The sequence below is a fragment of the Eschrichtius robustus genome, chromosome 14 (assembly GCF_028021215.1).
Source record: "Eschrichtius robustus isolate mEscRob2 chromosome 14, mEscRob2.pri, whole genome shotgun sequence".
NCBI classification, from domain to species: Eukaryota; Metazoa; Chordata; class Mammalia; order Artiodactyla; family Eschrichtiidae; genus Eschrichtius; species Eschrichtius robustus.
The window spans coordinates 79,802,657-79,826,639 of record NC_090837.1 but is presented as its reverse complement, the minus strand read 5'-3'; the positions used below and the strand labels follow the sequence as shown (position 1 = coordinate 79,826,639).

The following is a 23,983-nucleotide window of genomic DNA, read 5'->3' as shown; positions in this document are numbered from 1 at the left end:
AATTTCTGACATTCTTGATCCAAGTTATTGTTTTTGATAACCCCAAACTCCCTGTTAAAAATCCTTGATAGTTAGGGAATTTTCAGATGTCAAGAAATCTAAAACTAATTAAAAGTCCTCACCAGGAAGAAAATATTTTTAAACAACTTTTATTCATGTTTGTACACTTTATTTTTATCATCCTTTCTTTCTTATATCTGGAAAGGATATAAACTTGAGAACAGACCTCCTCCAAACCAGTGCTGACCCACACTTTGGTGTCTTCTAGAAACATCCCCTATGTCTTGCAAATTATAAAATGTCCACAAGCTTATATCTGATTCTTAATCTGGAAGGCAAAAGGGGAACGCAACAACAATGGGAGAAACAGGATACCCATCAATTTAGTCACTGTGTATATTTGTTGTGGGTATGATATCCTTAATCTCATCTCCAAATCTTCATCTACAAAATTGTAGAGAAGATTAAAACACACCTAATCCATTGTTTTTAGACCCTACAGACTGGCCAGAGGAAATGGACTTCTTCCATTATCTGACATTCTTAAAGACCTATCACTTTGAATTTCTAGTGTCATCCTTCCCTTAATCAACTTGTATGGAGAGTTCCTTCTAGTTCTTTACAACAAATACACTCCCCAGCCCAATTCCCCGCTGGGCCTCTGCCACACAACTCATTCATTCAATACTTACTGAGCACCCTCTGTATGCCAGGCATTGTGGTAGGTTCTAGGTATACAAAGAACCATTAATTGAATATACACTGCTTTGGTATTGTTTTTAAATCAACTTATCGAATGGTACATAGTACTTCAGTCAAAGACACATACATTTTTAGCAGGTTAGTTGGCAACAGAATTTCTTATAGCTATTTCCTAATGAGGTGAATTTCTTGAGCAACTCCATAATTCATAGAAAAAACCTGCTTTTTGGTACAGCATACCAATGATTTGGCCACTCTATTTTTTATATACAGTCATATATATCTTCCTCCCAATGTTTCCACAATGAATGGAAAATGTACTAATGCTGACCATGATATTCTTTTTATTGAAAAGCAATATAAAATAGCTTTAGAAATAAGAGGAAGGTAATATGTTACATTATTTCTGTTATGAATATTTTTATGCTTTGTGCCAGAATTTACTTCCCATAACTTTGTTTGCTTTATCTGGAACATTTTATGTTGTGTTTCTACATTATTGAAAGTATTAGTGCTTAATTTAGAAGAGCTTAATAAACTGTTAATCTGAGAACAATGGTCTTTCCCTTTTTTCTGAGCATGCTTATTTATGTACAGTGTGGAAATCTGATCCTGTTCTCTTCCAATCAGCCAACAGTTCTTTTTGTACCTCTTCTGGTAGTTCATAGAAAACTTCAGGATCAATGTCAGAAGGAAAAGTAACTTTCTCTTCGGTAGAATCTTGCTCTCTATTTTCTGTAAGTCCTTCATGAATAAAGACTGTTGCCATCGGTTGTTTATGGCTGTCTGTAGTGCAGGTTTTGGAGAAAAGTTGCTCACTCTGCAAATTTGGAAATGAATGGAAAACAGATACAGCAGGGTCTGTTTTTGAAAAGTGGAATCCTTGAGACTCTTTAGGTCCTTGACTCATTAGTTCATCTTTTAAGCTACTGTCTATATAATGTGAATAATCCTTTTGGTTAGACACATAAGAGGAACTACTGCTATTTAAGCCTGATGTTCCTGGTTCACAGGGGGATACAGAGGATATCTGTTTGGTATTGGATAAATGATCCCTAGGATTTAAGGAACCATCTTGCATTTGTTTTGTAGAAAAGAAAGATAATACTCCTCTAGAAGCATGTAATGGACAACTCAAACTTCCTTTCCCTTGAACTTTTTCTCTAGATTTTCCAGAAAGGATTTCTTCTTGAATATCTACTGGAAGTTGCTTAAAGACCTCTTGGTCAATACCCTCAGGAAGTGAGGAGAGTGGAAATTTGTTACTGTCTTTTTCTTTAGAAAAACTTGGAGTATCTGGTGGAGACTCCCCAGTTCTTGTACTTTCAATTCTTCCAGTTGGTAGAAAATCCCAATTTGTTTCCTTGTCTTTAGAAAAATCCTCCATATGAGTGTCTTTCATTTTCTAGAATACAAGGATAACAGAAAAATTTAGATAACTGATATCTTTTAAACATTCATGCTGCTGAAGTGTGATTGTAGCTATTATCCGACCAACATGTTTCTATCCTACTCCGTAACTTCAATCCTTTTGGCCAGTTCCAAACAACTAGAAATGATCAATCCACCACAATTAGTCACACAACTGTGTGGATCTTTACTCACTATTCCAGGAAGATGGCTTCCTTCCTAGATAGCACTGAGCCAGAAGGTAGGTATGTACTGGAAACCTGGAAAGGACCTAAACAATCATGTATTCAAACTTCCAATTCTGTGAATAAAAAGACTGGTGGCCTATAAAAATAAAATGATACCAAGGGTATCTAAAATATATGTATATGCACAGATAGCATCAAGGGCTGGTTTTCTAAAATTCCCTATTTTGAAGTGTAACATTTAACAGAAAGAAAAAAAAAATACTTCTATGGTAAAAACCCAGTATCATTATTAAGCTGTAGCATTATTCTATATTTACATGAAATAAAAATTTTAAAACACCTTCTATTTTAATTTGCCTAATTTTCCCTCTAGTTCAAGCACCATAAAAATGTACAGATAGTCAAATATAATTCAGGAAACATCAACACATTAGTAACTTCCAAAAAGTAAAGAAGAGATTTGGGTCATTGTTTTTATTGAGCACGAACTGTGAGCCAGACATGTACAAGGTACTTTCACTTATGTTTGCCTCTCTAATACTACTGTGAATGAAAAACCTTTAATTCTCATTCTACAGACTAATTAAAAAGTAAAAAGTAAACATCTTTTTAAATGTCAGTTAATAAACAGAATAAAAAGGGTCACTGAAAAAAAGTAATTTGAAGGGCACTAATTCAGTATTTCCATAACACTATTCTGTTCTCATTATAAGCTTAAATGTAAATGAAAATATTACTAAAATTATAATGACTGATTAAACAATAAAACTAAAGAAAATAATAAAAACATTTAAAATTAAGAGTTGGACTTCCCTGGTGGCACAGTGGTTAAGAATCTGCCTGCCAATGCAGGGGACATGGGTTCGATCCCTGGTCCAGGAAGATCCCACTGCAGCGGAGCAACTAAGCCCATGTGCCACAACTACTGAGCCTGCACTCTAGAGCCCATGAGCCACAACTACTGAGCCCATGTGCCACAACTACTGAAGCCCATGCACCTAGAGTCCGTGCTCTGCAACAAGAGGAGCCACTGCAATGAGAAGCCCACGCACTGCAACGAAGAGTAGCCCCCGCTTGCTACAACTAGAGAAAGTCCACGCGGAGCAATGAAGACCCAATGCAGCCAAAAATAAATAATAAATAAAATTTATAGATAAATAAATAAAATAAAATTAAGAGTTAATTGTAGGCATAAACAATTTAGTAAAAGATGATTATTTTTTAAAGCATTTGGTAAACAGAAGTTTGCATTTTCTTTTAGTCATGTGAAAATATGACTAGCCTCTGCCTCTCTATTGCCACACTCTTAATTTCTACAGTTGTAAAATGAGGAGTCATATTCTATCAATATTGCTAACAGAATTTTATGTAATTTCAAAACCAAGAAAATTTAAATATTTGAACAGAGACATTTCGGGGGGGGGCTGTCGCTGGTAGCTTATGTATAAATTGACAACAAGATTAGATTTCCAGTATTTGAAAATATTTTCATATGAGCTAATCATCATATTCCTATATACTGTTATAAAATGTTTTAACAGTTCCAAAACAGAGAACCTCTATCCAGGTTTTCTCTTTTATCCAGCGATGTTTATATTTTATTCTTAGATCACAGTACAATATACTTAAGGCTAGAAACCATAATATGAAAGGCACTATTACAAGTAAGTCATTCAAATCATATCACCCAAAAGAATCTCTAAATTATATCAGTTAAACACAAATTTATATCTCTAATTTAACCATACAAATCCAGTAACAGTGTACTTACAAAACTGTGCTTGCCAGAGCGTGAAGTTGTTGATAATGATGGTGTTAAATAATAATCAATAGTCCCTTTCTTAGCAGTATTTAGGGCTTTAAGGTTGCAGAAGCACACACTTAAAAGGGTAAGATGAAATGGCATCTTCACATTCACCATATTTCGAAAAAGTTTCATAAGTACATCAACCATTGGGGCCATCACATCATAATTTCCTAAATAAAATGTTTAAGAAGACAATATCTAAACACATTATATCATAATTAATATTAAGAGCTTAATCTAATTTATATTGCTTAGATTAAGAAGTTAAAATCCTAAATAGATATCATTGGGACATCTTGACATTATTTACTGAACTGGGACATCTCAACACTAACACCAACTGCCAAATGAGTTAAGGTTTTCAGAAGATTTGAAATATGGAACTTCTAGTTATGGGAGAATGATGAGGTCAGAAAATCTCCCCATAAAATTAAAATAAAACTGAACAAAATGGTCAAAAATAATCATTCTGAGATTCTGGAATAAACCAAAGGCAAATAAAGTGAGAAGCACTGATTTATGAAAAGCTGCTAAATTTAGGTAATAAAGTGGGGACAGCAGCCTTATTGGTTGGAGTTGCTTGTATCCCCATTTACACAGTACAGTTTGTATAGTAGTTTTACCAGGATGAGGCTGGCTGTGAAAGCAGGAAGCTTTGCTGCCAGAAAGGACTGACCTGATTTGAGGTAGAGGGCAAAAGCCCACACCCAGCAGTGTTGCCACAAAAATGAACTAACTTGGTAGGAAACAAAGGAAATCACATAGCTCCTGAGCCTGGGGTTGCAACTGTGGTTGGGATGAGTGAAAGATCAGTGGACTAGCCATAAATTTAACCCGGAGATCTGGAAATGAGAGAACCACAGAGGGACTAGATAAGCTCTCCTCACAACCCCAGCTGACTGAGAGCTGCACACACAGAGAGGAGCCAAGCTTTCCACATGTCTCTCACCAGAATGGCAACAAGCATACCAGGGGAGATGCAAGAGGGACTAGCCGAAAATAAAAGCCAAGGCAGACTTGAAAAAGGCCTAAATTTTGAAAGTGCTCTCCAACCCAAGCACTTGTTTGTTGACAGAAAATGAAAGCCTTCCAGGCTGTAGTATTTGAGCAAACCTTTGACCAATTATTGTCTAACCACCAAACTATGCAGACACAGGGTAACCTCCTAAGAAGACAAAATTAAAAATTTAAATTTAAATTTAAAAAAAGAAAAAAAGTTAAGCAGAGAGATCAGGGGCAACACATCACAGGGGAGGTAGATTTTGCAGCTTAAGTCCAGACAGGTTACAAAGAAAGAAAAGGAAAAAAAAGCCCACAGGGAAAAAAAATCCAAATCCAGAGTTTCTAGAATACATTACCTAGTCCAATTTTCAACAAAATATTACAATACATACAAAGAAAACAGGAATGTGATTCATACTCAGGCGGAAAAAGCAGTCAATAGAAACTGACTTTAAGTTCAATTTAGCAAAGACTTCAAAGTTGTTATTATAGATATTTTCAAAGAATTAAAGAAAATCATTTTAAGGAATTTAACGTAAGATATGATAACCACTACCAAAAAAGAGGGAGTCTCAATAAAGAAACAGAATCAAACATACAAACAAAACAAAACAAATGGAAATTCCAGAGTTATAAAGTATAGTAACCAAAACAACAACAACAAAATCACTAGATGTGTAACAACAGTTTTGAGGTGACAGATGAATCAGAGAACTTGAATACAGCTCAAAAGAAATGATCTAATCTGATAAAGAAGAAAAAAGTCTGAAGAAAAATGAATAGAATTGCACACACCTATAGGACATTATTATCAAGCATACCATCACATGTGCAATGAGAGTCCCAGAAGGAAAGAAAAAGAAGGAAAGAAAGAATATTTGAAGAAATAAGAGCCCCAAACTCCCCATATTTCATTTAAAAATTTAGTCTACAGAATTAAGAATCTCAATAAATCCCAAGTAGGATAAACACACACACACACACACACACACACACACACACACACACGCCACTTAGATATACCATAGTCAAACTGCTGAAAAAGACAGAGAGGTAAATAACTCATCACATAAAGGAGAACAACAATACAACTGTGCCTGGTAACAATTTATTGCCTCTCAGCTACAAATCACCCTTCAGTAACTGCTGTGTGATAATGCATTGGACTCTAAAATTTTTTTTACATTGAACTCAACTGTTAAGTTTTGTCAGTAGAGAGAACTGGAGGACCATTAAAGGAGACAGGGTGTTTCTCTTCCTGGTTCCGATGTACTGTCATTTACCTTTTCTTGCTCCCGTAACATGGTCTGTGTGCGGTACATATGTGTGGAAATATCCAATAGTGCTCGCCAGACCACATGTGTGTGGAACGCTCAGTCCCTCAGCAACCTCCAGCCCCAGTCCAAGCCTAGTGACCATGTTACCATGGCACTAGCAACTCAAACACTGCACATACCAGGCCTGTGCCATAAACAGCACCCTGACTCTTCCTGCATACCCACCTAATAGGCTTGACTTGCGTATGCCACAGAGGGTTGTTTCCTCCAGCTCTTCCTATGCAGGCACCATACCCTCCACCTTTGCACTAGCAGGAGAATGAAGATTCCTTCAGCACAAACACCTACCAGTCTCAGCTTGCCCACATCCTGGAGGATTGTTAACAGAAGCCCTCCCAACATGGACACCTGCGTACCCCAGCTCGTGCGCTGCCCTGCCAGTGAGCAAACTCCCAACATCCCAACACCCCCTGTGCACCCACCAATCAGCCTCAGCTCATCTGCAGATCAGAGGGTGGTATTCTCTTTGCCCAATAACTATGGACCAGCTCTGGGCCAGGTAACTCAAAGGATTTCTCTACTATTCAGTGTTCTGCAACCATACCTTCTCCTTGAGGGGTAAGAGGACTCTCTTTCCCAAGTTTGCCCTTCCTTGGATACTTTTCCTTAGCCCTCGGGGACCTCTTAGAGTATCTTTATATCTTTATAGTCACTCCCCTATCATAATTTAGTAATTCTTTGAAACTTTCCCTGTTCAAATTTCTGTGTGGTTATTCTCTCTTGATTGGAACTATTAACAGGAATCTCTCCTGATTAAACTATTAACAGCTGCCTCCTCATCAAAAATAATGAAAACCAGAAAGCAATGGAATACTATATTCAAAGTACAGAAAGAAACCAGTAAAGGATTATATATCCAGACAAACTGTCATTCAAAAATGCTATTTTGGAGAAGTAGTCCATAAATTTTAGTTAAGTAGAATGGTTTGATAGTGTTGCTCAACTCTTCTTTTCAAATGCAAATGGAACATTCTCCAGCATAGACCATATGCTAGGCAACAAAATAAGGCACAATATATGTAAAAGGACTGAAGTTACTTTAAGTATGTTCTCTGATCAACTAAAATCAAAATGGAAATCAGCAACAAAAAGAAATTTGAAAAATAATCAAATATTTGGAAATTAAACAGCAAATTTCTAAATAAGTTTAAGGGTCAAGGAGGAAATCACAATGGATATTAGAACTATTTTAGCCGTAATGAAAAAGAAACACAACAAAATTTATGGAATGCAGCTAAAGCACTGCTTAGAAGGAAATGTATAACTTTAAACTTGAATTACTAGAAAAGAAAGTAAGTATAAAATAAATAATGTAAGCTTCCATCTTAAGAAACCAGGAGTGGAAAGGCAAATTAAACCTAAAGCAAGCAGAAAGAAGGAAATAACAAAGATCAGAGCAGAAATGAATGAAATAGAAAGTAGAAAGACAATTGAGAAATCAATGACACCAAAAGTTGAATCTTGGAAAAGATTAACAAAACTGATAAACCTTTGCTAGAATGACCAAGGGAAAAAAAAAAAAAGAATACACAAATTACCAAAATCAAGAATGAAAGAGAGGACATCACTATAGACCCTACAAAAATTAGGATTATAAGGGAATATTAACAACTTCATGACAACAAATTAGACAACTTGGATGAAATGCATACATTCCTAGAAGATACAAATGACCAAAACTGACTCAAAATGAACAGAAAATCAGAATAAACTTATAGCAAATAAAGAAATCAAATTCTTATCCATAAAAGAACAAAGCTAGAGAACTTATACTACCTAATTTAAAAACTTACAACAAAGTATCAAGGCAGGGTAGAACTGGTATAAGGATAAACATATAGATCAATGGAATAAGAAGGTCAAAAATAAACCCTTACATTTATGGTCAATTAGTTTTTGACAAAGGTGCTATGGCAATTCAAAGGGGAAAGAACATTCTTTTCAACAAATTCTGTGGAACAACTGGATACCCACAGGGAAAAGAAGGAACTAAGACTCTTACTTTACACAACACATAAAAATTAATTCAAAGTGGATCTAAGTATAAATCTTAAAACTATAAAATTTCTGAAAGAAAACATAAGAGGAAATATCTATGACCTTTAGGTTAGGCCAGGAAATTTTAGATGATATCAAAAGTATTATCCATATAAGAAGAAAAAACCAAAACAATGAAATACCATTACACAGTCATGAGAATGAGTATAATAGAAGAAAATGACAGTACTAAAAGTCAATGAGAATATGAAAAAACTGGAACCCTCTATACTTTGTTGGTGAAAATCTACATTGTTATACTCACTTTGGAAAAAAATTTGTCAGTTTAGAGTTCAACTTTACCATACAAACCAGGAATTCCACTCCTTGTAATCTACCCAAGATGAACAAAAGCATATATTTGCCCAATGATTTGCACACAAATGTTCACAGCACCATTTTTTGTAACAGTCAAAAACTGGAAACAATCTAAATGCCCATAAAGAAGTTATCTCATGCTATGTAATTAATTACCATAGTTTTGTTTTCTCTGGAGTTGGGGAGCATTCCTGAGTCTTTACTTTTAATATCTATTAAAAAACAACAAAGTTTTCTAGTGAAAATTTCATATAGAATAAAAGTATTTAATAGTTCACTAGCTCCCTGTGAAGACTACCCATCTTTGGATCATATTTCTAACTCAAAGTTTGTTTTTTTAAGAGTTCGACCTGCCAATTAAATTATCAGAAAATTAGTCCGTTACCTATCCCTAACTTCTGAATTATGTGGGATGGAACTGGGCACTGACGACTCTCACGGTTATAGTGCTTCTCAGATGAATACCGACGGATTATTAATCTTATTGTATGTGGCTTCCTTCCATCTTGACAGACTCTAAAAATAAAGAGAAAGAGGAAGCAAGGAATTAGAAAAAGTATTATCTAAAGTTTTTTTAATGGTCCAATATACCTCATTTACCTAAATGTGCCAGATTTAGTAACTGTAACAATTATAAATACAGTTGATAATTAGGCAGTAGGCAATAAAGGTCCCTGAATAGTTCAAGCAAACTTCACAAAGTCTACATAATAAAGCTCTGAAACTTAAATAAGGCTCTCAGGTCTCATGCAGAATTGAGTGCTATCAGAAAAAGAACAGAGGTAAGATATAATAATAACAAGCCATTTTACAATCCAAATCCAAAACATAACTAAAAGCAACATATTAAAATCAGCAGGAAATTTAAGAAACAGAGAATCATTTACTGACAGAAGCAAATATATAAAAAAATGACAATTTTTTTACACGCATAAAAAAAATAAGATTACAAAAAGAAAAAAAATTTTAATGAGATTATTTCTGTCAAAAAGCATTCCTCAAATAGATCCAAGGGAGTCAGTAATATCACCATTATATGGCATTAGAGAAATAATATGAAAGATTAATTATACACTATATTTAGGAAGGTAAGTACTTGTCCATGCATCTTAAAAAGTGTTCCATCCAAATAATCTTGGTTTTAGTGTTGAAAACAAAACTTTTAATGACATGGAAAATCCGCTTATAAAGCAGAAAATCTAATTACTAGAGAAAATAAATGTCATCAAAGAATAACATTTTCCTTTCTATATGCGTCACAAACATAAAATATAAGTATTATTAAACATACTCAAGTTGATTTTGAATTAGAAAATTTGGATTTTTGTAGTAAACAATTTTTTTCTTATTGCTTTATCACAAAACTTCTTGATTGCTGCTTTAAGATAATATCTTAAATGGTTCCTGTAAACATGTTACTAGTTTAAATATCTTCCAGTTCTATTAAGTTAATATGCAACTCAAAGAGTGTAATTTGGTTCCTATAACTAATTAAGACATACTAGAAAAAGGTTATACTCCAAGCAATCTTAAGACCAGTGCCTAGAGAATGGATTAATGGACCAGTGCCTAGATGTATGATTTTATACCTCTTACATATCTATAGTATTAATCATCATATGCTTGAGAACATTCACACACACGCAATTATTTTTTTTGCCAGTTACTTAGATGGCATTATACAACTCAGTCACTGATATAAGGGGCCACTATGTAGAAAAGGGAATGCCAAGCAGAGACAAAGAGAAATGGTTAATAGTTATTTCACAGGTTTAGAGCATCTAGACTCATTTCTGGGTTGATGCTTCAAATAAGAGAACCTATAAAACGTATACTTCTTGTGGTTTCTCTATTTGAACAACTTTTTCCAGTGACCAGGCATTTCACAGTAGTCTTATACTTAGCTGAAACAAAGCAGATAACCCAGTTTCACTAGCATACTCACAGGCTCAGCCTGAGTCATATCACTGCAGCTGGGTCATATAGCCAGCCAGCTGCATGCAGCAAATGATGAGCGGCACGGCCCTGCTCAAGACATGGGATTTCAATGCATGTGACAGCAAAGTTGAAGGAAATTTCACTTTATCAGTTTTCTGAGAGTTACAGCCATCCAAAAACCATCTTCTCTAGTCACATTAACCATCCTAGCATCATTACAGAAGCACACCTACCCAAAACTGTTAGACCCCTGACACCCCACTTTGAGAAATCAAAGAAATGGGAGGAAAAGAAATGGAGTATTGAGAAATAGATATATGATGGCAAAGGAGCATCAGAAAACTAAATGTCTTGTTCAGTTTATGCAATGCTATTTGTATACTCATAATCCCAACTGACAGTCTTCATGTATTTATAGGCCAGTAACCCTGCACATAACCACAATCACTCTCACTGCTCACACATAATCACATTAAGCTATTCCTTCATCTGACTCCATTTTCTTTCACATGGTCCGAGGCACAGGAGATAAAAGGGTTCTTCTGCTTTCTCCATCAATTTCCTATCCTCAATCATCACAAAGTTTATAGGTGCAGCGATTCTAGAGATACGCATAAAACTCCCTTAGGTTAATGATCAGCAGCTTAAGATCCACAGTAAACCACAATGTTACTAAAATTAAGACCAATGGAAGTAGGTAAATTAAATTTAGTTACAAACATGTTACTTTATAATGATCTATCTTTGCATGTTTAGTCTCCAGTTAATTGGTAAGTTCCAAGATAGAACATCAAGTATTCTTTCCATGTACTAGACACAGAATCTATAAGATGATATGGCAAAATGGAAAAATCACCTGTTCAAAAGACTAGCAAGTAGTTCTTCAATCTTATTTTTAGCTTCAACTTCTGATGAACATTTAAATGAATCTTCCTCACTAAAGGACTACCAAAGAAGCACAAATAAGGATTAATATAAACCCAAATAAACATATCCAATTATCAGTGTATATGTCAAATAAATATTCAACACATTCTTTACTAACTTACCTCATGTACTTAGTTTGAGCCATTCAGTTCACTTTTACATTAAATCTTTTTATCTGCAAGTTATTGTACTCCACTAGAAAGTGCACTGGAAGTCAAGAAAATTACAAAGCTCTAGTACCAATGCCAAGCTTTACTGTACGATTACAGTGAGGCTCTTAAGCTCCTAGGACTTGAATCTGAGTTTAACCTTGGGCAAGTTATTTAACCTTTCTAAAGTACAGTATCTTCATCTTAAAAAAATAATGGGAGGAAGAGGGAGTAAGGGAGGGGGAAAAGGTATGAACAAACAATAGTACTACCTACCGGGAAGATTCATTGTGAAGATTAAATGGGATAATGTATATATTATTATCCCTCAGGAAAAAAATTAATCAATGTTATCTGGGTGATTATACCTTTCTCCATCTCCTAAACCATTAGACTACTCTGAAAACAAGATTGTTAAAAATTATAATATTTTGCCTCCTGTATACAATATAGGCTATTAAAATTAAGTAGTATTCAATCAAAGTGGCTAACTTGAGACTTAAATACTAATTCTTAGATTCAATTTAAGAATATTTATTAATCTACTATAATAAATAGCCTTCTCATAGGAAAGGGATCATGTACTAACCTAAAACGCAAATTAAAATAGCAAGAACAAAGTAGTAAAACTAGGAATCTTTATCTCAAATAATGTGACAACCAGTATTCAATTAAAATAAACATCATCGTCACGTACCTGAGGTGGTCCTGAGGGTGTCACAGGAGAGTTATCCTCTCCAAAACTGAGCTTCTGGATACGCTGAGCAACTGAAATTCCTAATTCCTTTTCTAATATTTTGGATGAAAAGGTTTGAAGATCACGCACACTACTGATACCCAGTGCTTCCAGACGTTTGGTAGTTTTATAGCCAATACCTAAGCAAAAAGAAATGCATACGGTGTTACAATAGTTTTTCTCTTTAAAATTAGCTAATTAAAATATTATAAAAATATCAACCACAAGTTTTGATACCATAATTGGTATTTTGTTAAGCTCAAACTTTATTAAAAATTAGGTTATTGTTCTGCTCAAGGCCTCTGAGTTATGAACCACCTCGAAAACCTAACAACCATAGTATAATATAATGAATAAGGAGACAACCAATAAATGCTGTCTTGATATTGATAAAATGAAATTTTTACCACCTGTTACATAACAATGTGGAAGTACTGAAGAATCATAGTTATTATTCATGTAAAGAAAGACTGTCACTACAGCAATTAAAATTCATTACCATTTGCTAATTATTAGCTAACTTGATTTCTATACACAATACCACACATTTATATCTGGAGGTAGTAACCATCCCAAATACAACTTTGAGCCAGAAAGCGAACAAATCTTCTCATTAGCGAAACTCCTATGACAAAGTTCTTGCACCAAAACTCAGTCATACTTTAGCACAGGAAAAAAATTAATGCTGTGATAAAGGACCATACGTTTCCAGGTTATAACTTTCATGATCATATTCAAACTATACAAAAGTAGGTAGAACTAGGAAAATACTTTCATAAATATAGATTCCTAATATAGATTCCCTCCAGAAAACATCAGGTTTTTTGGTTTTCACCAAGAGCCAAGTACACAGGTTCTAAGAATTAATTACCCATAGCTGTAATTTTTAAACTTAAAGAAATACAATAAAACCAATATATATTTTTCAAATATATTTGTCTTACCAGGCATTTCCTTTATGTGGTTCAAACTATGAATGAGATCTTGAGAACTTTCAGGTAGTAAGAGTGTTTGCTGATTTGGTTTAAAGATGCCAGACACTAATTTTGCCAATAGTTTATTAGAAGCCACTCCAGCACAGCCTGTGAGACCCAACTGATTATACATGGCTTCCCGCATCTCAGCTGCAATCTGAGATCCAATAAGTAGTCTGATGTGCAAGATGTCATGCAGGTTTATAGCTATAAAAACAGCCAATGTTGTTAAAAGTCACCATCACAAATTTTAATTTTCTTTTTAACAAATGAGTTTTAAAAAGATAAAGGGCTTAATCTATATCCAACCCCCCTTCCCCACCACCATACTGCTACACACTTAACTAATCTCTCTTGTCCTTCCCAGGAATTCTGTAAAGTAACTACCACAAGTGAATTCCAAGGCCTGTGATAGCAAATGCATACTGGGAGTGCTGAATGATTAACAGATTACGAAAACTGATCTCTCATAAAAAATTCCGACAGACATTAGTAGAACTTTTACTCATGTTTATCTGGAAGTAAGCATAAAAGTTAAAAGTGTGACATTAATGATAAAGCTAACATTACAGCTTTAAAGATCTGAATCTAAACTTTACACACTAGTGGTATGTGCTATTAAAAACAATTTTGGATTTGTTTATAGTTTAAGAGATCTTTTATTAAAAGTATAGGGAAATTATATAGAAACAAATTTTCTTAGGTGTGAAAATGACATCAGAGTTATATGAGACAGTCCTTAATCTCAGGAGTATTTACATTTCAAGTGTTATGATGTCTGTAATAGTGGCTCAACAACTTATCAACCAATCAATAAACAGCAAGATAAAGCAAATGTGGCAAAATGATAACAATGGGAGTATCTACAAGGAAGGGCATAACGACTGTTCTCATTGTATCATTCTGTCAACTTTTCTGTAGGTTTAAAAAAATTTTTTAACACAATCTTACGTGGAGGAGAAAGAAGAATTCATGAAGAATTAGATATTTTAGGATATAAGACCTAGCTCTCTGTAATATGTTCTAACAAATAGAATCTAAGTTTGCTTTAAAAATTACACAGAAACACATTTGGAACCTTCTTGCTACCCAGACCTTGTTAAGTGACAAAAGAGCACAGGTACAAAAGACACATGAAAGCTTCATATCTTCTTCTAAGACAGAATGGCAGCTCTACTTCTTTTCTTCTTTAATATCCGGGGGTGGATAATGACTGGACATTGATCCACCAGCTCTCAAAAAAGGGGGATAAGAGAAAGCATATGCTGGCTGAGACCTATGAGGAAGTATGTCAGGACAAGTCTTAGAGAAAAGCAGAGTAGCTTGCCTTCTACGTGGTATGATTTGGAAGTCACCAGCAGTCACAAGATGTTTGAAAGCCTAATTAGATATTCAGTAGGGTTGATTGCAGCTTATTTTCAAATGCAAATACCCCTGGAAATACCATCAGTCATTCATACTTTAATACGCGAAGGAGAGGAACCATTCTGTTTTCTTGCTGAGAGTTGGCAAAGATTATTTGAACTGATTAAATATGAGCTTGCAGAAGATGGCAGGTAGGCCTGGACAAGCTTCCACAAGGGCTAACTTGGGAGGGTCTTAGTGCCTTGGGAGAATAGAAGTGAGCAAGCAAAGAGGCAGCAAAGGCAAATTTAGTCTACCTATAAAATTTTGCTTAAAAATGGTTTTAACAAAATCAAAAATTACTCTACAAAGCCAACTCCTGTAACTTAAGGATGACCTAAAGAGTCATCCTCTTTAAAAACGGTAACACAGGGACTTCCCTAGTGGCGCAGTGGTTAAGAATCCGCCTGCCAATGCAGGGAACACGGGTTCGATCCCCGGTCCGGGAAGATCCCACAGGCCACAGAGCAACTAAGCCCGTGCGCCACAACTACTGAGCCTGCACTCTAGAGCCCACGAGCCACAACTACTGAGCCCACGTGCCACAACTACTGAAGCCTGTGCACCTAGAGCCCGTGCTCCGCAACAAGAGAAGCCACTGCAATGAGAAGCCCACGCACCGCAATAAAGAGTAGCCCCACTCACCACAACTAGAGAAAGCCTGTGCACAGCAATGAAGATGCAACGTAGCCAAAAAATAAAAAAATAAAATAAAAACTGTAATACAGGACTGTGTCAGAGAAATGAAAAGTGCACAAAGCACTGAGCTACATGTCATCAAAATACCATTTTCTGCCTATTTAATATGGAATAGCAATACCTGATTTTAATCATCTTAGACTGTTGAAATATGGCTAATATATCCAACAAAAGCCAGAATACTTTCAGAAAGACATAATCGACTCTCTGAACTGACTGAACATTAAGAAATGTAGATACTTTTAGTTACTAAATAGAATGAATAAGAACCCACTTACGCTGATTATCGTATACATGACCCGACACAGTCAGTGCTGAGGGTTCATCACTTTGAAGCTGCTCTAGTCTCTTCTCAACCATTTCTGTTAGATCCACAAAATTTTCATCAAACCCGAGTCTCTCAACAATTGGACTAAATTCTTCCAACAACTCTAAATTAAAATAACATTGGAGCACAGATGTAACTGAAGTTATAACTAGAATAGATTTAACTCTTTTATGCTTAAAAAAATAACAAAATATGTTGTTAAAGGTTTTACATATATTCACAGTCCCATAATATCTTTAATAAAGTCCTCAGTTAACTGGGATTTTTTTTTTCTGTACCACATTCTGAGTAAAGGCAATATTTTCCAACAAAATAAGTCCAAAAATAACATTTCCTGGGCAGATACTCATAGCAATAAAGTTTCTCAATCTCCTATACCTATAATTTCTCTATCTGCAGTGCATTAATTATCAATGCTTATGGTTAATTATGATCTTGAAGCAGTAGGTCAAAGAATAAATTACAGTCTGCTTAGAGAAGTAAAAACAAGTAATAATATATTCTAGCTATGTTTTTCGTAAGAATTTTTAAAAGGCAAAACAAAATGAAAGTTTAAATTTCCAGTTAATACTAATCCACAGAGAAAAGTTACTTAATTTTCAAAATATACTACAATGCAATATTTTTTGATTAGTTACCCTCCAGCACATTCCTTAAGGGCAGAGATGGACCATGACTTACATGGATTTGAATGTCCAGCCTCTAGCACAATGCCTAGTCCATAACTCGAATGTTTACTAAATTGAGCTGAACCAAGATTTGAAATAAGTTCAAAAAGACTTATCGATTCTCATTTTTAGGATTAAAACTAATAATTTGAAATCATTAAGAAGAATTTTCACTTCTCTCTGAATCACCTATGATACCAGCTGGATGGCAGAAAACAAATTATTAGCCTCTTATTATATAAAAATGCATAGGTTCTTAAAGTCCTATAATATGAAAGCTCTGTTTTATTGACGCCAACACTGATAACAGCAGGAGAAAACAATTAATAAAGATAACAGTGTGATCTGGTGACCACCAAAAATCACTTTCAACCTACCTAGAGAAAACCATATATCTACTCTGAGGAAAAACTGACAATGTGTCTGACCATATAAAAAGATTCTTTTGAATTTCCCTCATCAATTTCTGCTTTTCTTCCCCAAAAGTATATACCTGATATCCAGCAGTAACAGATAGAAAATAAAAGTTTATCAAAACAATACTATATAAAAAACAAAGAACAAGTTAAGTGCTAAGGAGAAAAGCAAGTTAAGTACAGAATCATGCACAAAGCTGGTGGATCGCTGAATATTGATTGATTATATTGGTTCTATTACTAGGTCATAGGAATAAATCACTTATCCATTCCTGAAGTTAACCTCGTTTTTGCTGTCAACTTGTCAACTCCATAAACAAGAGGCATTTATTAAACATATGATTACAAAAGGCCAAAGAGAGGAGTTATAATTAGAGAAAAAACTAGACAAAAATGTAATACTGCAGAATAAAAATATGAAATAAACAATAAGGTTATACATCATAAATAGGTCTGAAATAAATTCAGTATAGGACTATTAGGCTATGTTCCTATTTCAACTCAGAAAATACCATGAAAAAAATTAACAAAATAACATTTTATCGATGCATAAATCATGCTTAGAATATTTATTGTTATTATATTAGTGCATTATTAATTCTTTCAAGATACTACTTTATAAGTTAAGAATCAGCATAAAAACTGAGATTTACTCATTGAATTTCCAGTGATATTTTCACTGTGAAGAGCTGCAGTGGCACAGAAATCATAAGAGAAAGACTGATAAGTCTGACACCATAATGTCAGCCAAAACACAAATTGGAAAAGTAAAAAAGATGAAACACAAATTGGAAATATATTTATAACACATGGCCATCAAAGGGTTAATTTCCTTAACTTCCCCAAACAATGACACAAACTAATCAGAAAAGACAGGAGCACTCTAAATAAAAACGGGCCCAAGTGAAAAGGCCATTCACAGAAAACATATATAAATGACCAAAAATACATGAAAAAATGCTCACACTTACTTATAGAGAAATGCAAATCAAAACAATGATTTACTATTTTTTCTACCTATAGGCAAAATCTTTATGAATATCTAATACTGTCATACATACTAGCAATATGTTGGGACAACCTCAAGTGCAACATATAGCAGTATTCAAAATTTCTAATGCAAATTATCTTTGATCTAGCAATTAAACTTTAGGAACTTACTTTAAGGATATCTTCATGAAAGTATGTGAAAATGTCTGTATGAAAATGTCTACTGAAGCATATATTTGGAAGAGCAAAAAGTTGGTAACAGAGCAATAATCCCTCACTATCAGGGAAACCACATAATTTACAAGATATCTTTTGAATAAAAGGAGGTGCTATTAATAATTACGTAGGGACAATGGGCATAAAGTGGGACATACTGTCTTCGTGTCAGTAAAGGAATGGTTAAATAAGTTTGGGACAAAATACAACAGAATACTGTGCAGGCATTAAAAAGAATGAGGAAGAGCTATATGAATGAGATGAAATATCACCAAGAACAAAGGCAAGATGCACACCGTCTGTATTATATCATCTCTTCTATGTACAGTAAAAATTAACTTCTGAGTATTCAGATACACACACATAATTGTGAACATTGTCTATTCACACATAGACATATACACACATGTGGCGGAAGGGGTTTGGGTCATTGTTTTACACATATGGAAAAACCTGATACTGGTTTTTGCATCTTGCCTTTTACTCAACAAGGCATATCTCTATGAGTCAAACAGTACAGCACAAAGCATTCTTTTTAATGGCCATATAATATTCTATAATAGAGAAGTCTTAGTTTATTTAGCCATTCTCATCCTGATGAGCAATTGTTTTCATTCCATATTTTTAGCAATTATGAACCATGCTACAAGAGACATTCTTGTACATATACATTATTTTAATTCTATTAGATAAATCCCCAGCAGTGATATTATTGGGTTAAAGAACATAATAGGTATCTTTAATTTCAAAAAATGTTTCTAGATTGCTTTCTTGAAAAGGCTGTAATACTTTGTTTCTACTTTTTCTCACATTCTTATTTTTAGTACTAATGAATTTGAGCTTTCTTTTTCCACATTGTTGAATTTGCTCTTTTTGTTAATTGCCTATTCATATCCTTTGTCCATTTTTCTTAAGTTTCTTTTTCTTCGTAAGAGGTCTTGGATATTATATTTAATGCTTTCATCTGAAAACTGCTACAAATAACCAAAGAACAAGTAAACAAAAACAATAGCAAACAAGATAAATAAAAAGCTGATCCTTATACATTTTAAAACTGTGTATATTTGCCATATGCCAGTACAACACATGGTTTCATTTTTCCTGTAATTTACTAAAACACTAAGATTCAAACCCAAACCTTAGTAAGGGGGAGTTTATCTACACTGAAATATTTAATATATACATAAAATCAAAGAAAAAAATATACTCATCTTTGCTAATACTTCCTAACAAATTGGTTTTTAATTATGTTAATCAAACATTACAGAAGCCTCTCTCAACTACCATTAGTGCATTAGAGTACAGCATATTTCTTCATAGTTCATTTAAACTTGGCATTTAAATTTATAATTAAAAATATCTGGTTCTTTTTGGTTTACTGTCTCCCATTTTCTCACTTTAAAATTTTTTTTACATTTTCTCATATTTATGTAAACATCAGCATGACAGAGTTCAAATTCCTTCCAACTATACATTTTTGTCACCATTACTCATAATATATTAAGTCACTCTCATATAAATTTTTTTAAAATGGGAAAGCCCCAAAATAAAACTGACTTATGCATTTTACATTTATTGAAAGATTCATGTAGTTAACAGGCATCCTATATAAAAATTAATGCTGAAAGTATATTGCCCATAATCTGTACCTGTAACCTTATATGACATCTCTCTGTAACGAGTCAAGTCTTCTCCGTTAACTAATACTAGTTGGGGACACTTTTCTTTTGCATCTCTGACATTCATAAGTTTCTTAACTCCAAGTTTCCTAGCTTCATAGTTGCAGGTAACCACCAAATATTTCTGCTGAACCCCTATAAGAAATAAGTATTTTATAAGAAAATTGAGCAGGATTAAAAATTAAAATTAAAATATATTTTACTTATTCCATATTATAATTGTAAGTTGTAATACCATCTGTTTTGATAAGAATAAAAAGCTCTCAGTTAAAAAATACAGCCTCCATTCATCAAAGTTCTATGAAGTACAATTTAACAAAAATTTCCACAAACCAGCAATTCTATGAAGTCTTCTGCAAAAAGATACAAATAAAATCCTCTGAGGATTTTTTTCAAACAATACAAAACCAAATTAAGTTATATTGAATTAACTCTATATAACTTTATATATAACTCTAGGCCATGTTTTATCAAAAAATAAAGCAGATGAAAATAACTGAGTACAATTAACTACCGGTTGCTGCTAGAAAACCTAACTTGTCTTCTGAGTAACTTTCCAATGAATATAAAGCAATGTTCTGTTACAAGTGCCAACCTACAGCAATTACTAGGGATCTCCCCCAATCAGTGTTCTAATTATTGAACTGTTCTTCATAGTAATCTGCAGAAAAGATTATAGACAGAGAGGTGGCATTATGAGCCCCCTCCTTATCAAAATGATTAAGTTATGATCATCTACAGACTGTTTAGAAATTCTAGTTTTCCGGTAGCTTAAAATTGCTAAAATTATTTGCTTTTCTCTTTACACAAGTTGACTACTTGTTTACCACTACTGAAGTAACGTTCATCTAAAATATGTAAAACACAAATATGTAGATGGGGAAAAAAAGGTTATGTCCATTCCCCTAATGTAAGACATTTTGTTTCTAAAATCTTGATACTATAAACAAGGCAAAGAAACATTATTTCATACATTTTTGATATATCAGATTATGCCCAAAAATAGAATCACTGGGTCAAAAGTAATAATTTATGATTCACCAGTGAACTATGTAAAAAATCAGATTAGTAACTTCCTTAACTAAAAAAGAAGTCTTTTAATGCAGGATTAATGGACTCACCATTATGTCACCAGCCCAAGTTAAGTAGTCATGTATTTGCTGAGTATAAATGAAAGACTATGATGCTTTCTCCTAGAAACTTTCAGCATTATATCCCTCACTTCCTGGTAATCATTCATTCCTGCATCTTCATTACACAATACCTTTTTACTAATCATTACGTACAGAACATCTTGTTACCATGCTACTAGTTAGAAATGCCTTCAGAAGAAAATTGAGGTCCCCTAATCCTAACTCGACAGACTTAATTTTAAAGATCCTAGACTGACCTTGGCATACCAAAAACTAGTCATCAGTCATCCCTCTGTTCCTTAGTAAATCAACTAGGCTGAGTTGAATTGGGGACTTAGCAAAACCAAAATAGACACCAGAGGGAAGCAGCAGGTGAACCAAAATTGCTCTTTATGATTTTACTAAAAGATAAATCCTTCCTACATGCATAAAAGAAATTTTTAGAAATTTACTTTTCCAATTTAAGATATAATAAAAAAATTTTTTTAAAAAGCCAACATAATAGTAAGTAAATCCCCAATGTAAAATTTCTCTTTGCCTTTTATTTTAAAAGATACTTATGATTTTATGGAAAGCTTGTACTGTATGCCTTAACATTTTGGGTTCTGTTCAAAATCCAACTATTTTGTCGAATGTTACACAATTCAAGAGTTAATTTCAAAAGTGGGAGAATAAATGACAACTTCCATTAAAATTAATAAAACAGATTGTTCTTGAGATAAGATGGTTGTAAAATTTCAAACATTGAGAAAAAGACTAAAAGTTTATCATGGTCTCTCTGTTCATCCGTTAGGTTAACTATACTACTTGTGTCACATTCACCATTGGTTAAACGAGGCTTATAAAGTTTACACCTGTAGTGAAGCAAAGATTACTATCTATAAAGCATCACAGAACTGCTTCCAACATTTATTAATATGGTTAATAAATCATAATATAATAAACATAATAAATAAGGAATACTATTATACAAAGAAAACAGTATCAAACTCCAGAATTACCTAAAGGTTTGCCCTTTAGCTCTGGATTTGAGATCATTTCTACTTGTGCGTAAAAGCAATCCAGATCCACGTGTACTATGACTCTAGAGGAAGAACTTCCTGCTGGCACCACTTGATCATGGACTGCGGCACAATATGCAAAGAAATATAAAAATACATTCAGGCTGCTTATCGTCTCCGAGCAACTGCCAGCCCCTTAAAACATGGCAACTGAGAAAGAAGAATGCAGAGTGATTTTTAAAGTTTTTTCCCTGGATTTATCACATGTGTCAAAGCATCTAAAAATTACAAAGACATGAGAGAAGCTCCACCCACAGTAGAGTCTTCAGTCCTGTTTAGTTACTATTTCTTTGTATACTATACTTTTCTCAGGATAGTAATAAATTTAAGGAAAAAAATTTATCAATAATGGAAGATTGCAAAAGGTAATCCTAGGACTTGGAAGTTTATGGGAAAATTTAGAGTAAGTTGAAAGGGGCAGAAAAGTTTAAACACTGACCTTTCAACCAACTTAAAAAGTATTCTAAGTGGCATGTCCTTAAATTAAAAAAATAATCTGAAATACAAAGCAGCACAATACAGAACCTATGGGTCCCAATGGACTACATTTAGCTCCCATATGAGATCAAGATTAGCTGGTTCAATGCTGAATACCCAATACCTAAAACAGAGCCTGGCATATAACAGACTACCAATAAATACTTGCTAAATTGAAAGACAGAGTAAATATTTCCTGGATTTTAAAAAGTAGTTCATGTCTTGAGGGAAGGGGCAGAGGGATAAGACAGAGGAGATTCCAGCTCTTAACACCAGTTAAAAACAAGGCAGGCTAAATGCAATGTGGTTTTCTGGTTTGGAGCCCGGAACAGAAAAAAATTAAGTGGAAAAAAACTGGTAAAATCTGAATAAATCTTGTCCTTTCATTAATAGTATGCCAATGTTACTTTCTTAGTTTTGACAAATGTATCATGGTGATGTAAGATATTAAAGTTAGGAAAAGCTATCTGTGCATCTCTGTAAATCTAAAATCATTCCAAAATTTAAGTTTTTAAGAAGGGGGGCGGGGGTCTAGGAGGCAGGGAAGGAGAGCCTTGGCCCCAGGCCCGGGGGTTGGCGCGGTGCAGAGTAGGGTCCAGAGGCTGGAAGTGGGTCACCGGAGAGGCGGCCACTGCAAACGTGCCTCGTCCCCGGTTCTGAGCTGAGCCGTCCCTTCCCGTCTGGGCTGAGCCCGGGCCCCAACCTTTGCCAAACGGGCGACAAGTTCCCCGCTTCTGCAACCTTTAGGCGGCCGGGGACTCTTCCGCTTTCACTGGGCTGTTTGAGGGATTACAAATGCACCCTCGATTAACCAACTGACGCGCCCACCCTACTCCTACTGGGCAAAAAAATCCCTCTCGGGATCTTGGCCTCAAAACACCGGGCAGCGAAGGGCAGCTCTCTCAGCGGAGCCGGGAAGAAGAAAGGACCCGAGCCGGGCGGGACCGTCGCACCCCAACGGCCGCCGCCACTGCCCCGGAAGTCCGCCCGCCCCGCGCTGCTCATTTACACCAAGGGAGGCCGCCGGGCTCCTCAGACCCCAGCGCACCCAGCGAGCTGCCGGCTGCCCCCGCCTCGGCCCGCTCCATGACCCGAGCCGCGTCCTCTTCCTCGTCGCGGTCGCCTTCCTCCTCGGGCTCCACCCCCTGCTTCTGCGTCCCGCCCCAGCGGCCAACCGCAGGGCAGCTTCCGACCGCTTCCGCCCGGTCTCCAGGGAAGCCGCTCCGGGCTGACGCCTGCGCGGTCTGCGCCGACCCGCGGGCTGCTCCGAAGGACGCGCCGGCTGGGAATCCTCCAGACCAGCGTGCGGGGGTTCCCTGCCGCCCAGCCGTGAATGAGAGATTGTCGTACCAAACAGCTCATTTTTTTCTTAAGGTCTTCGGGGTGA

At 35.1% G+C, this 23,983-nt stretch overlaps 1 protein-coding gene across 4 annotated transcripts; it reads right to left on the bottom strand.

Moving 5' to 3' along the window:
* On the bottom strand, nucleotides 1-23,744 carry POLI (DNA polymerase iota). 4 transcript variants are annotated; one of them, XM_068563437.1, is made up of 10 exons: nucleotides 23,645-23,744; nucleotides 22,060-22,182; nucleotides 19,896-20,060; nucleotides 15,907-16,059; nucleotides 13,496-13,732; nucleotides 12,513-12,691; nucleotides 11,596-11,684; nucleotides 9,187-9,317; nucleotides 4,072-4,277; nucleotides 1-2,107 (listed from the first exon to the last, which is right to left on the bottom strand). In XM_068563437.1, exons 1-10 carry the CDS (start codon nucleotides 23,682-23,684, stop codon nucleotides 1,286-1,288), a joined length of 2,145 nt encoding a protein of 714 aa, XP_068419538.1. In that variant the 5' UTR covers nucleotides 23,685-23,744; the 3' UTR covers nucleotides 1-1,285. The 4 variants fall into 4 exon arrangements, with proteins under 4 accessions (XP_068419538.1, XP_068419537.1, XP_068419536.1 ...); XM_068563436.1 differs by having other exon boundaries at nucleotides 23,606-23,728; XM_068563434.1 differs by having other exon boundaries at nucleotides 2-2,107; nucleotides 23,300-23,694.
* Between the last annotated feature and the right edge of the window lie 239 nt (nucleotides 23,745-23,983).

Bases quoted from the DNA above. Each gene is read 5' to 3' on its own strand.
- POLI (XM_068563436.1), bottom strand. From the start codon at position 23,684: ATGGAGCGGGCCGAGGCGGGGGCAGCCGGCAGCTCGCTGGGTGCGCTG. The intron at 22,183-23,605 runs GTAAATGAGCAG...ATTGTGCCGCAG, and splicing joins GCCCGGCGGCCTCCCTTGGT to TCCATGATCAAGTGGTGCCA. The intron at 11,685-12,512 runs GTACGTGACGAT...CTTCTTTGGTAG, and splicing joins CACCCTCAGGACCACCTCAG to TCCTTTAGTGAGGAAGATTC.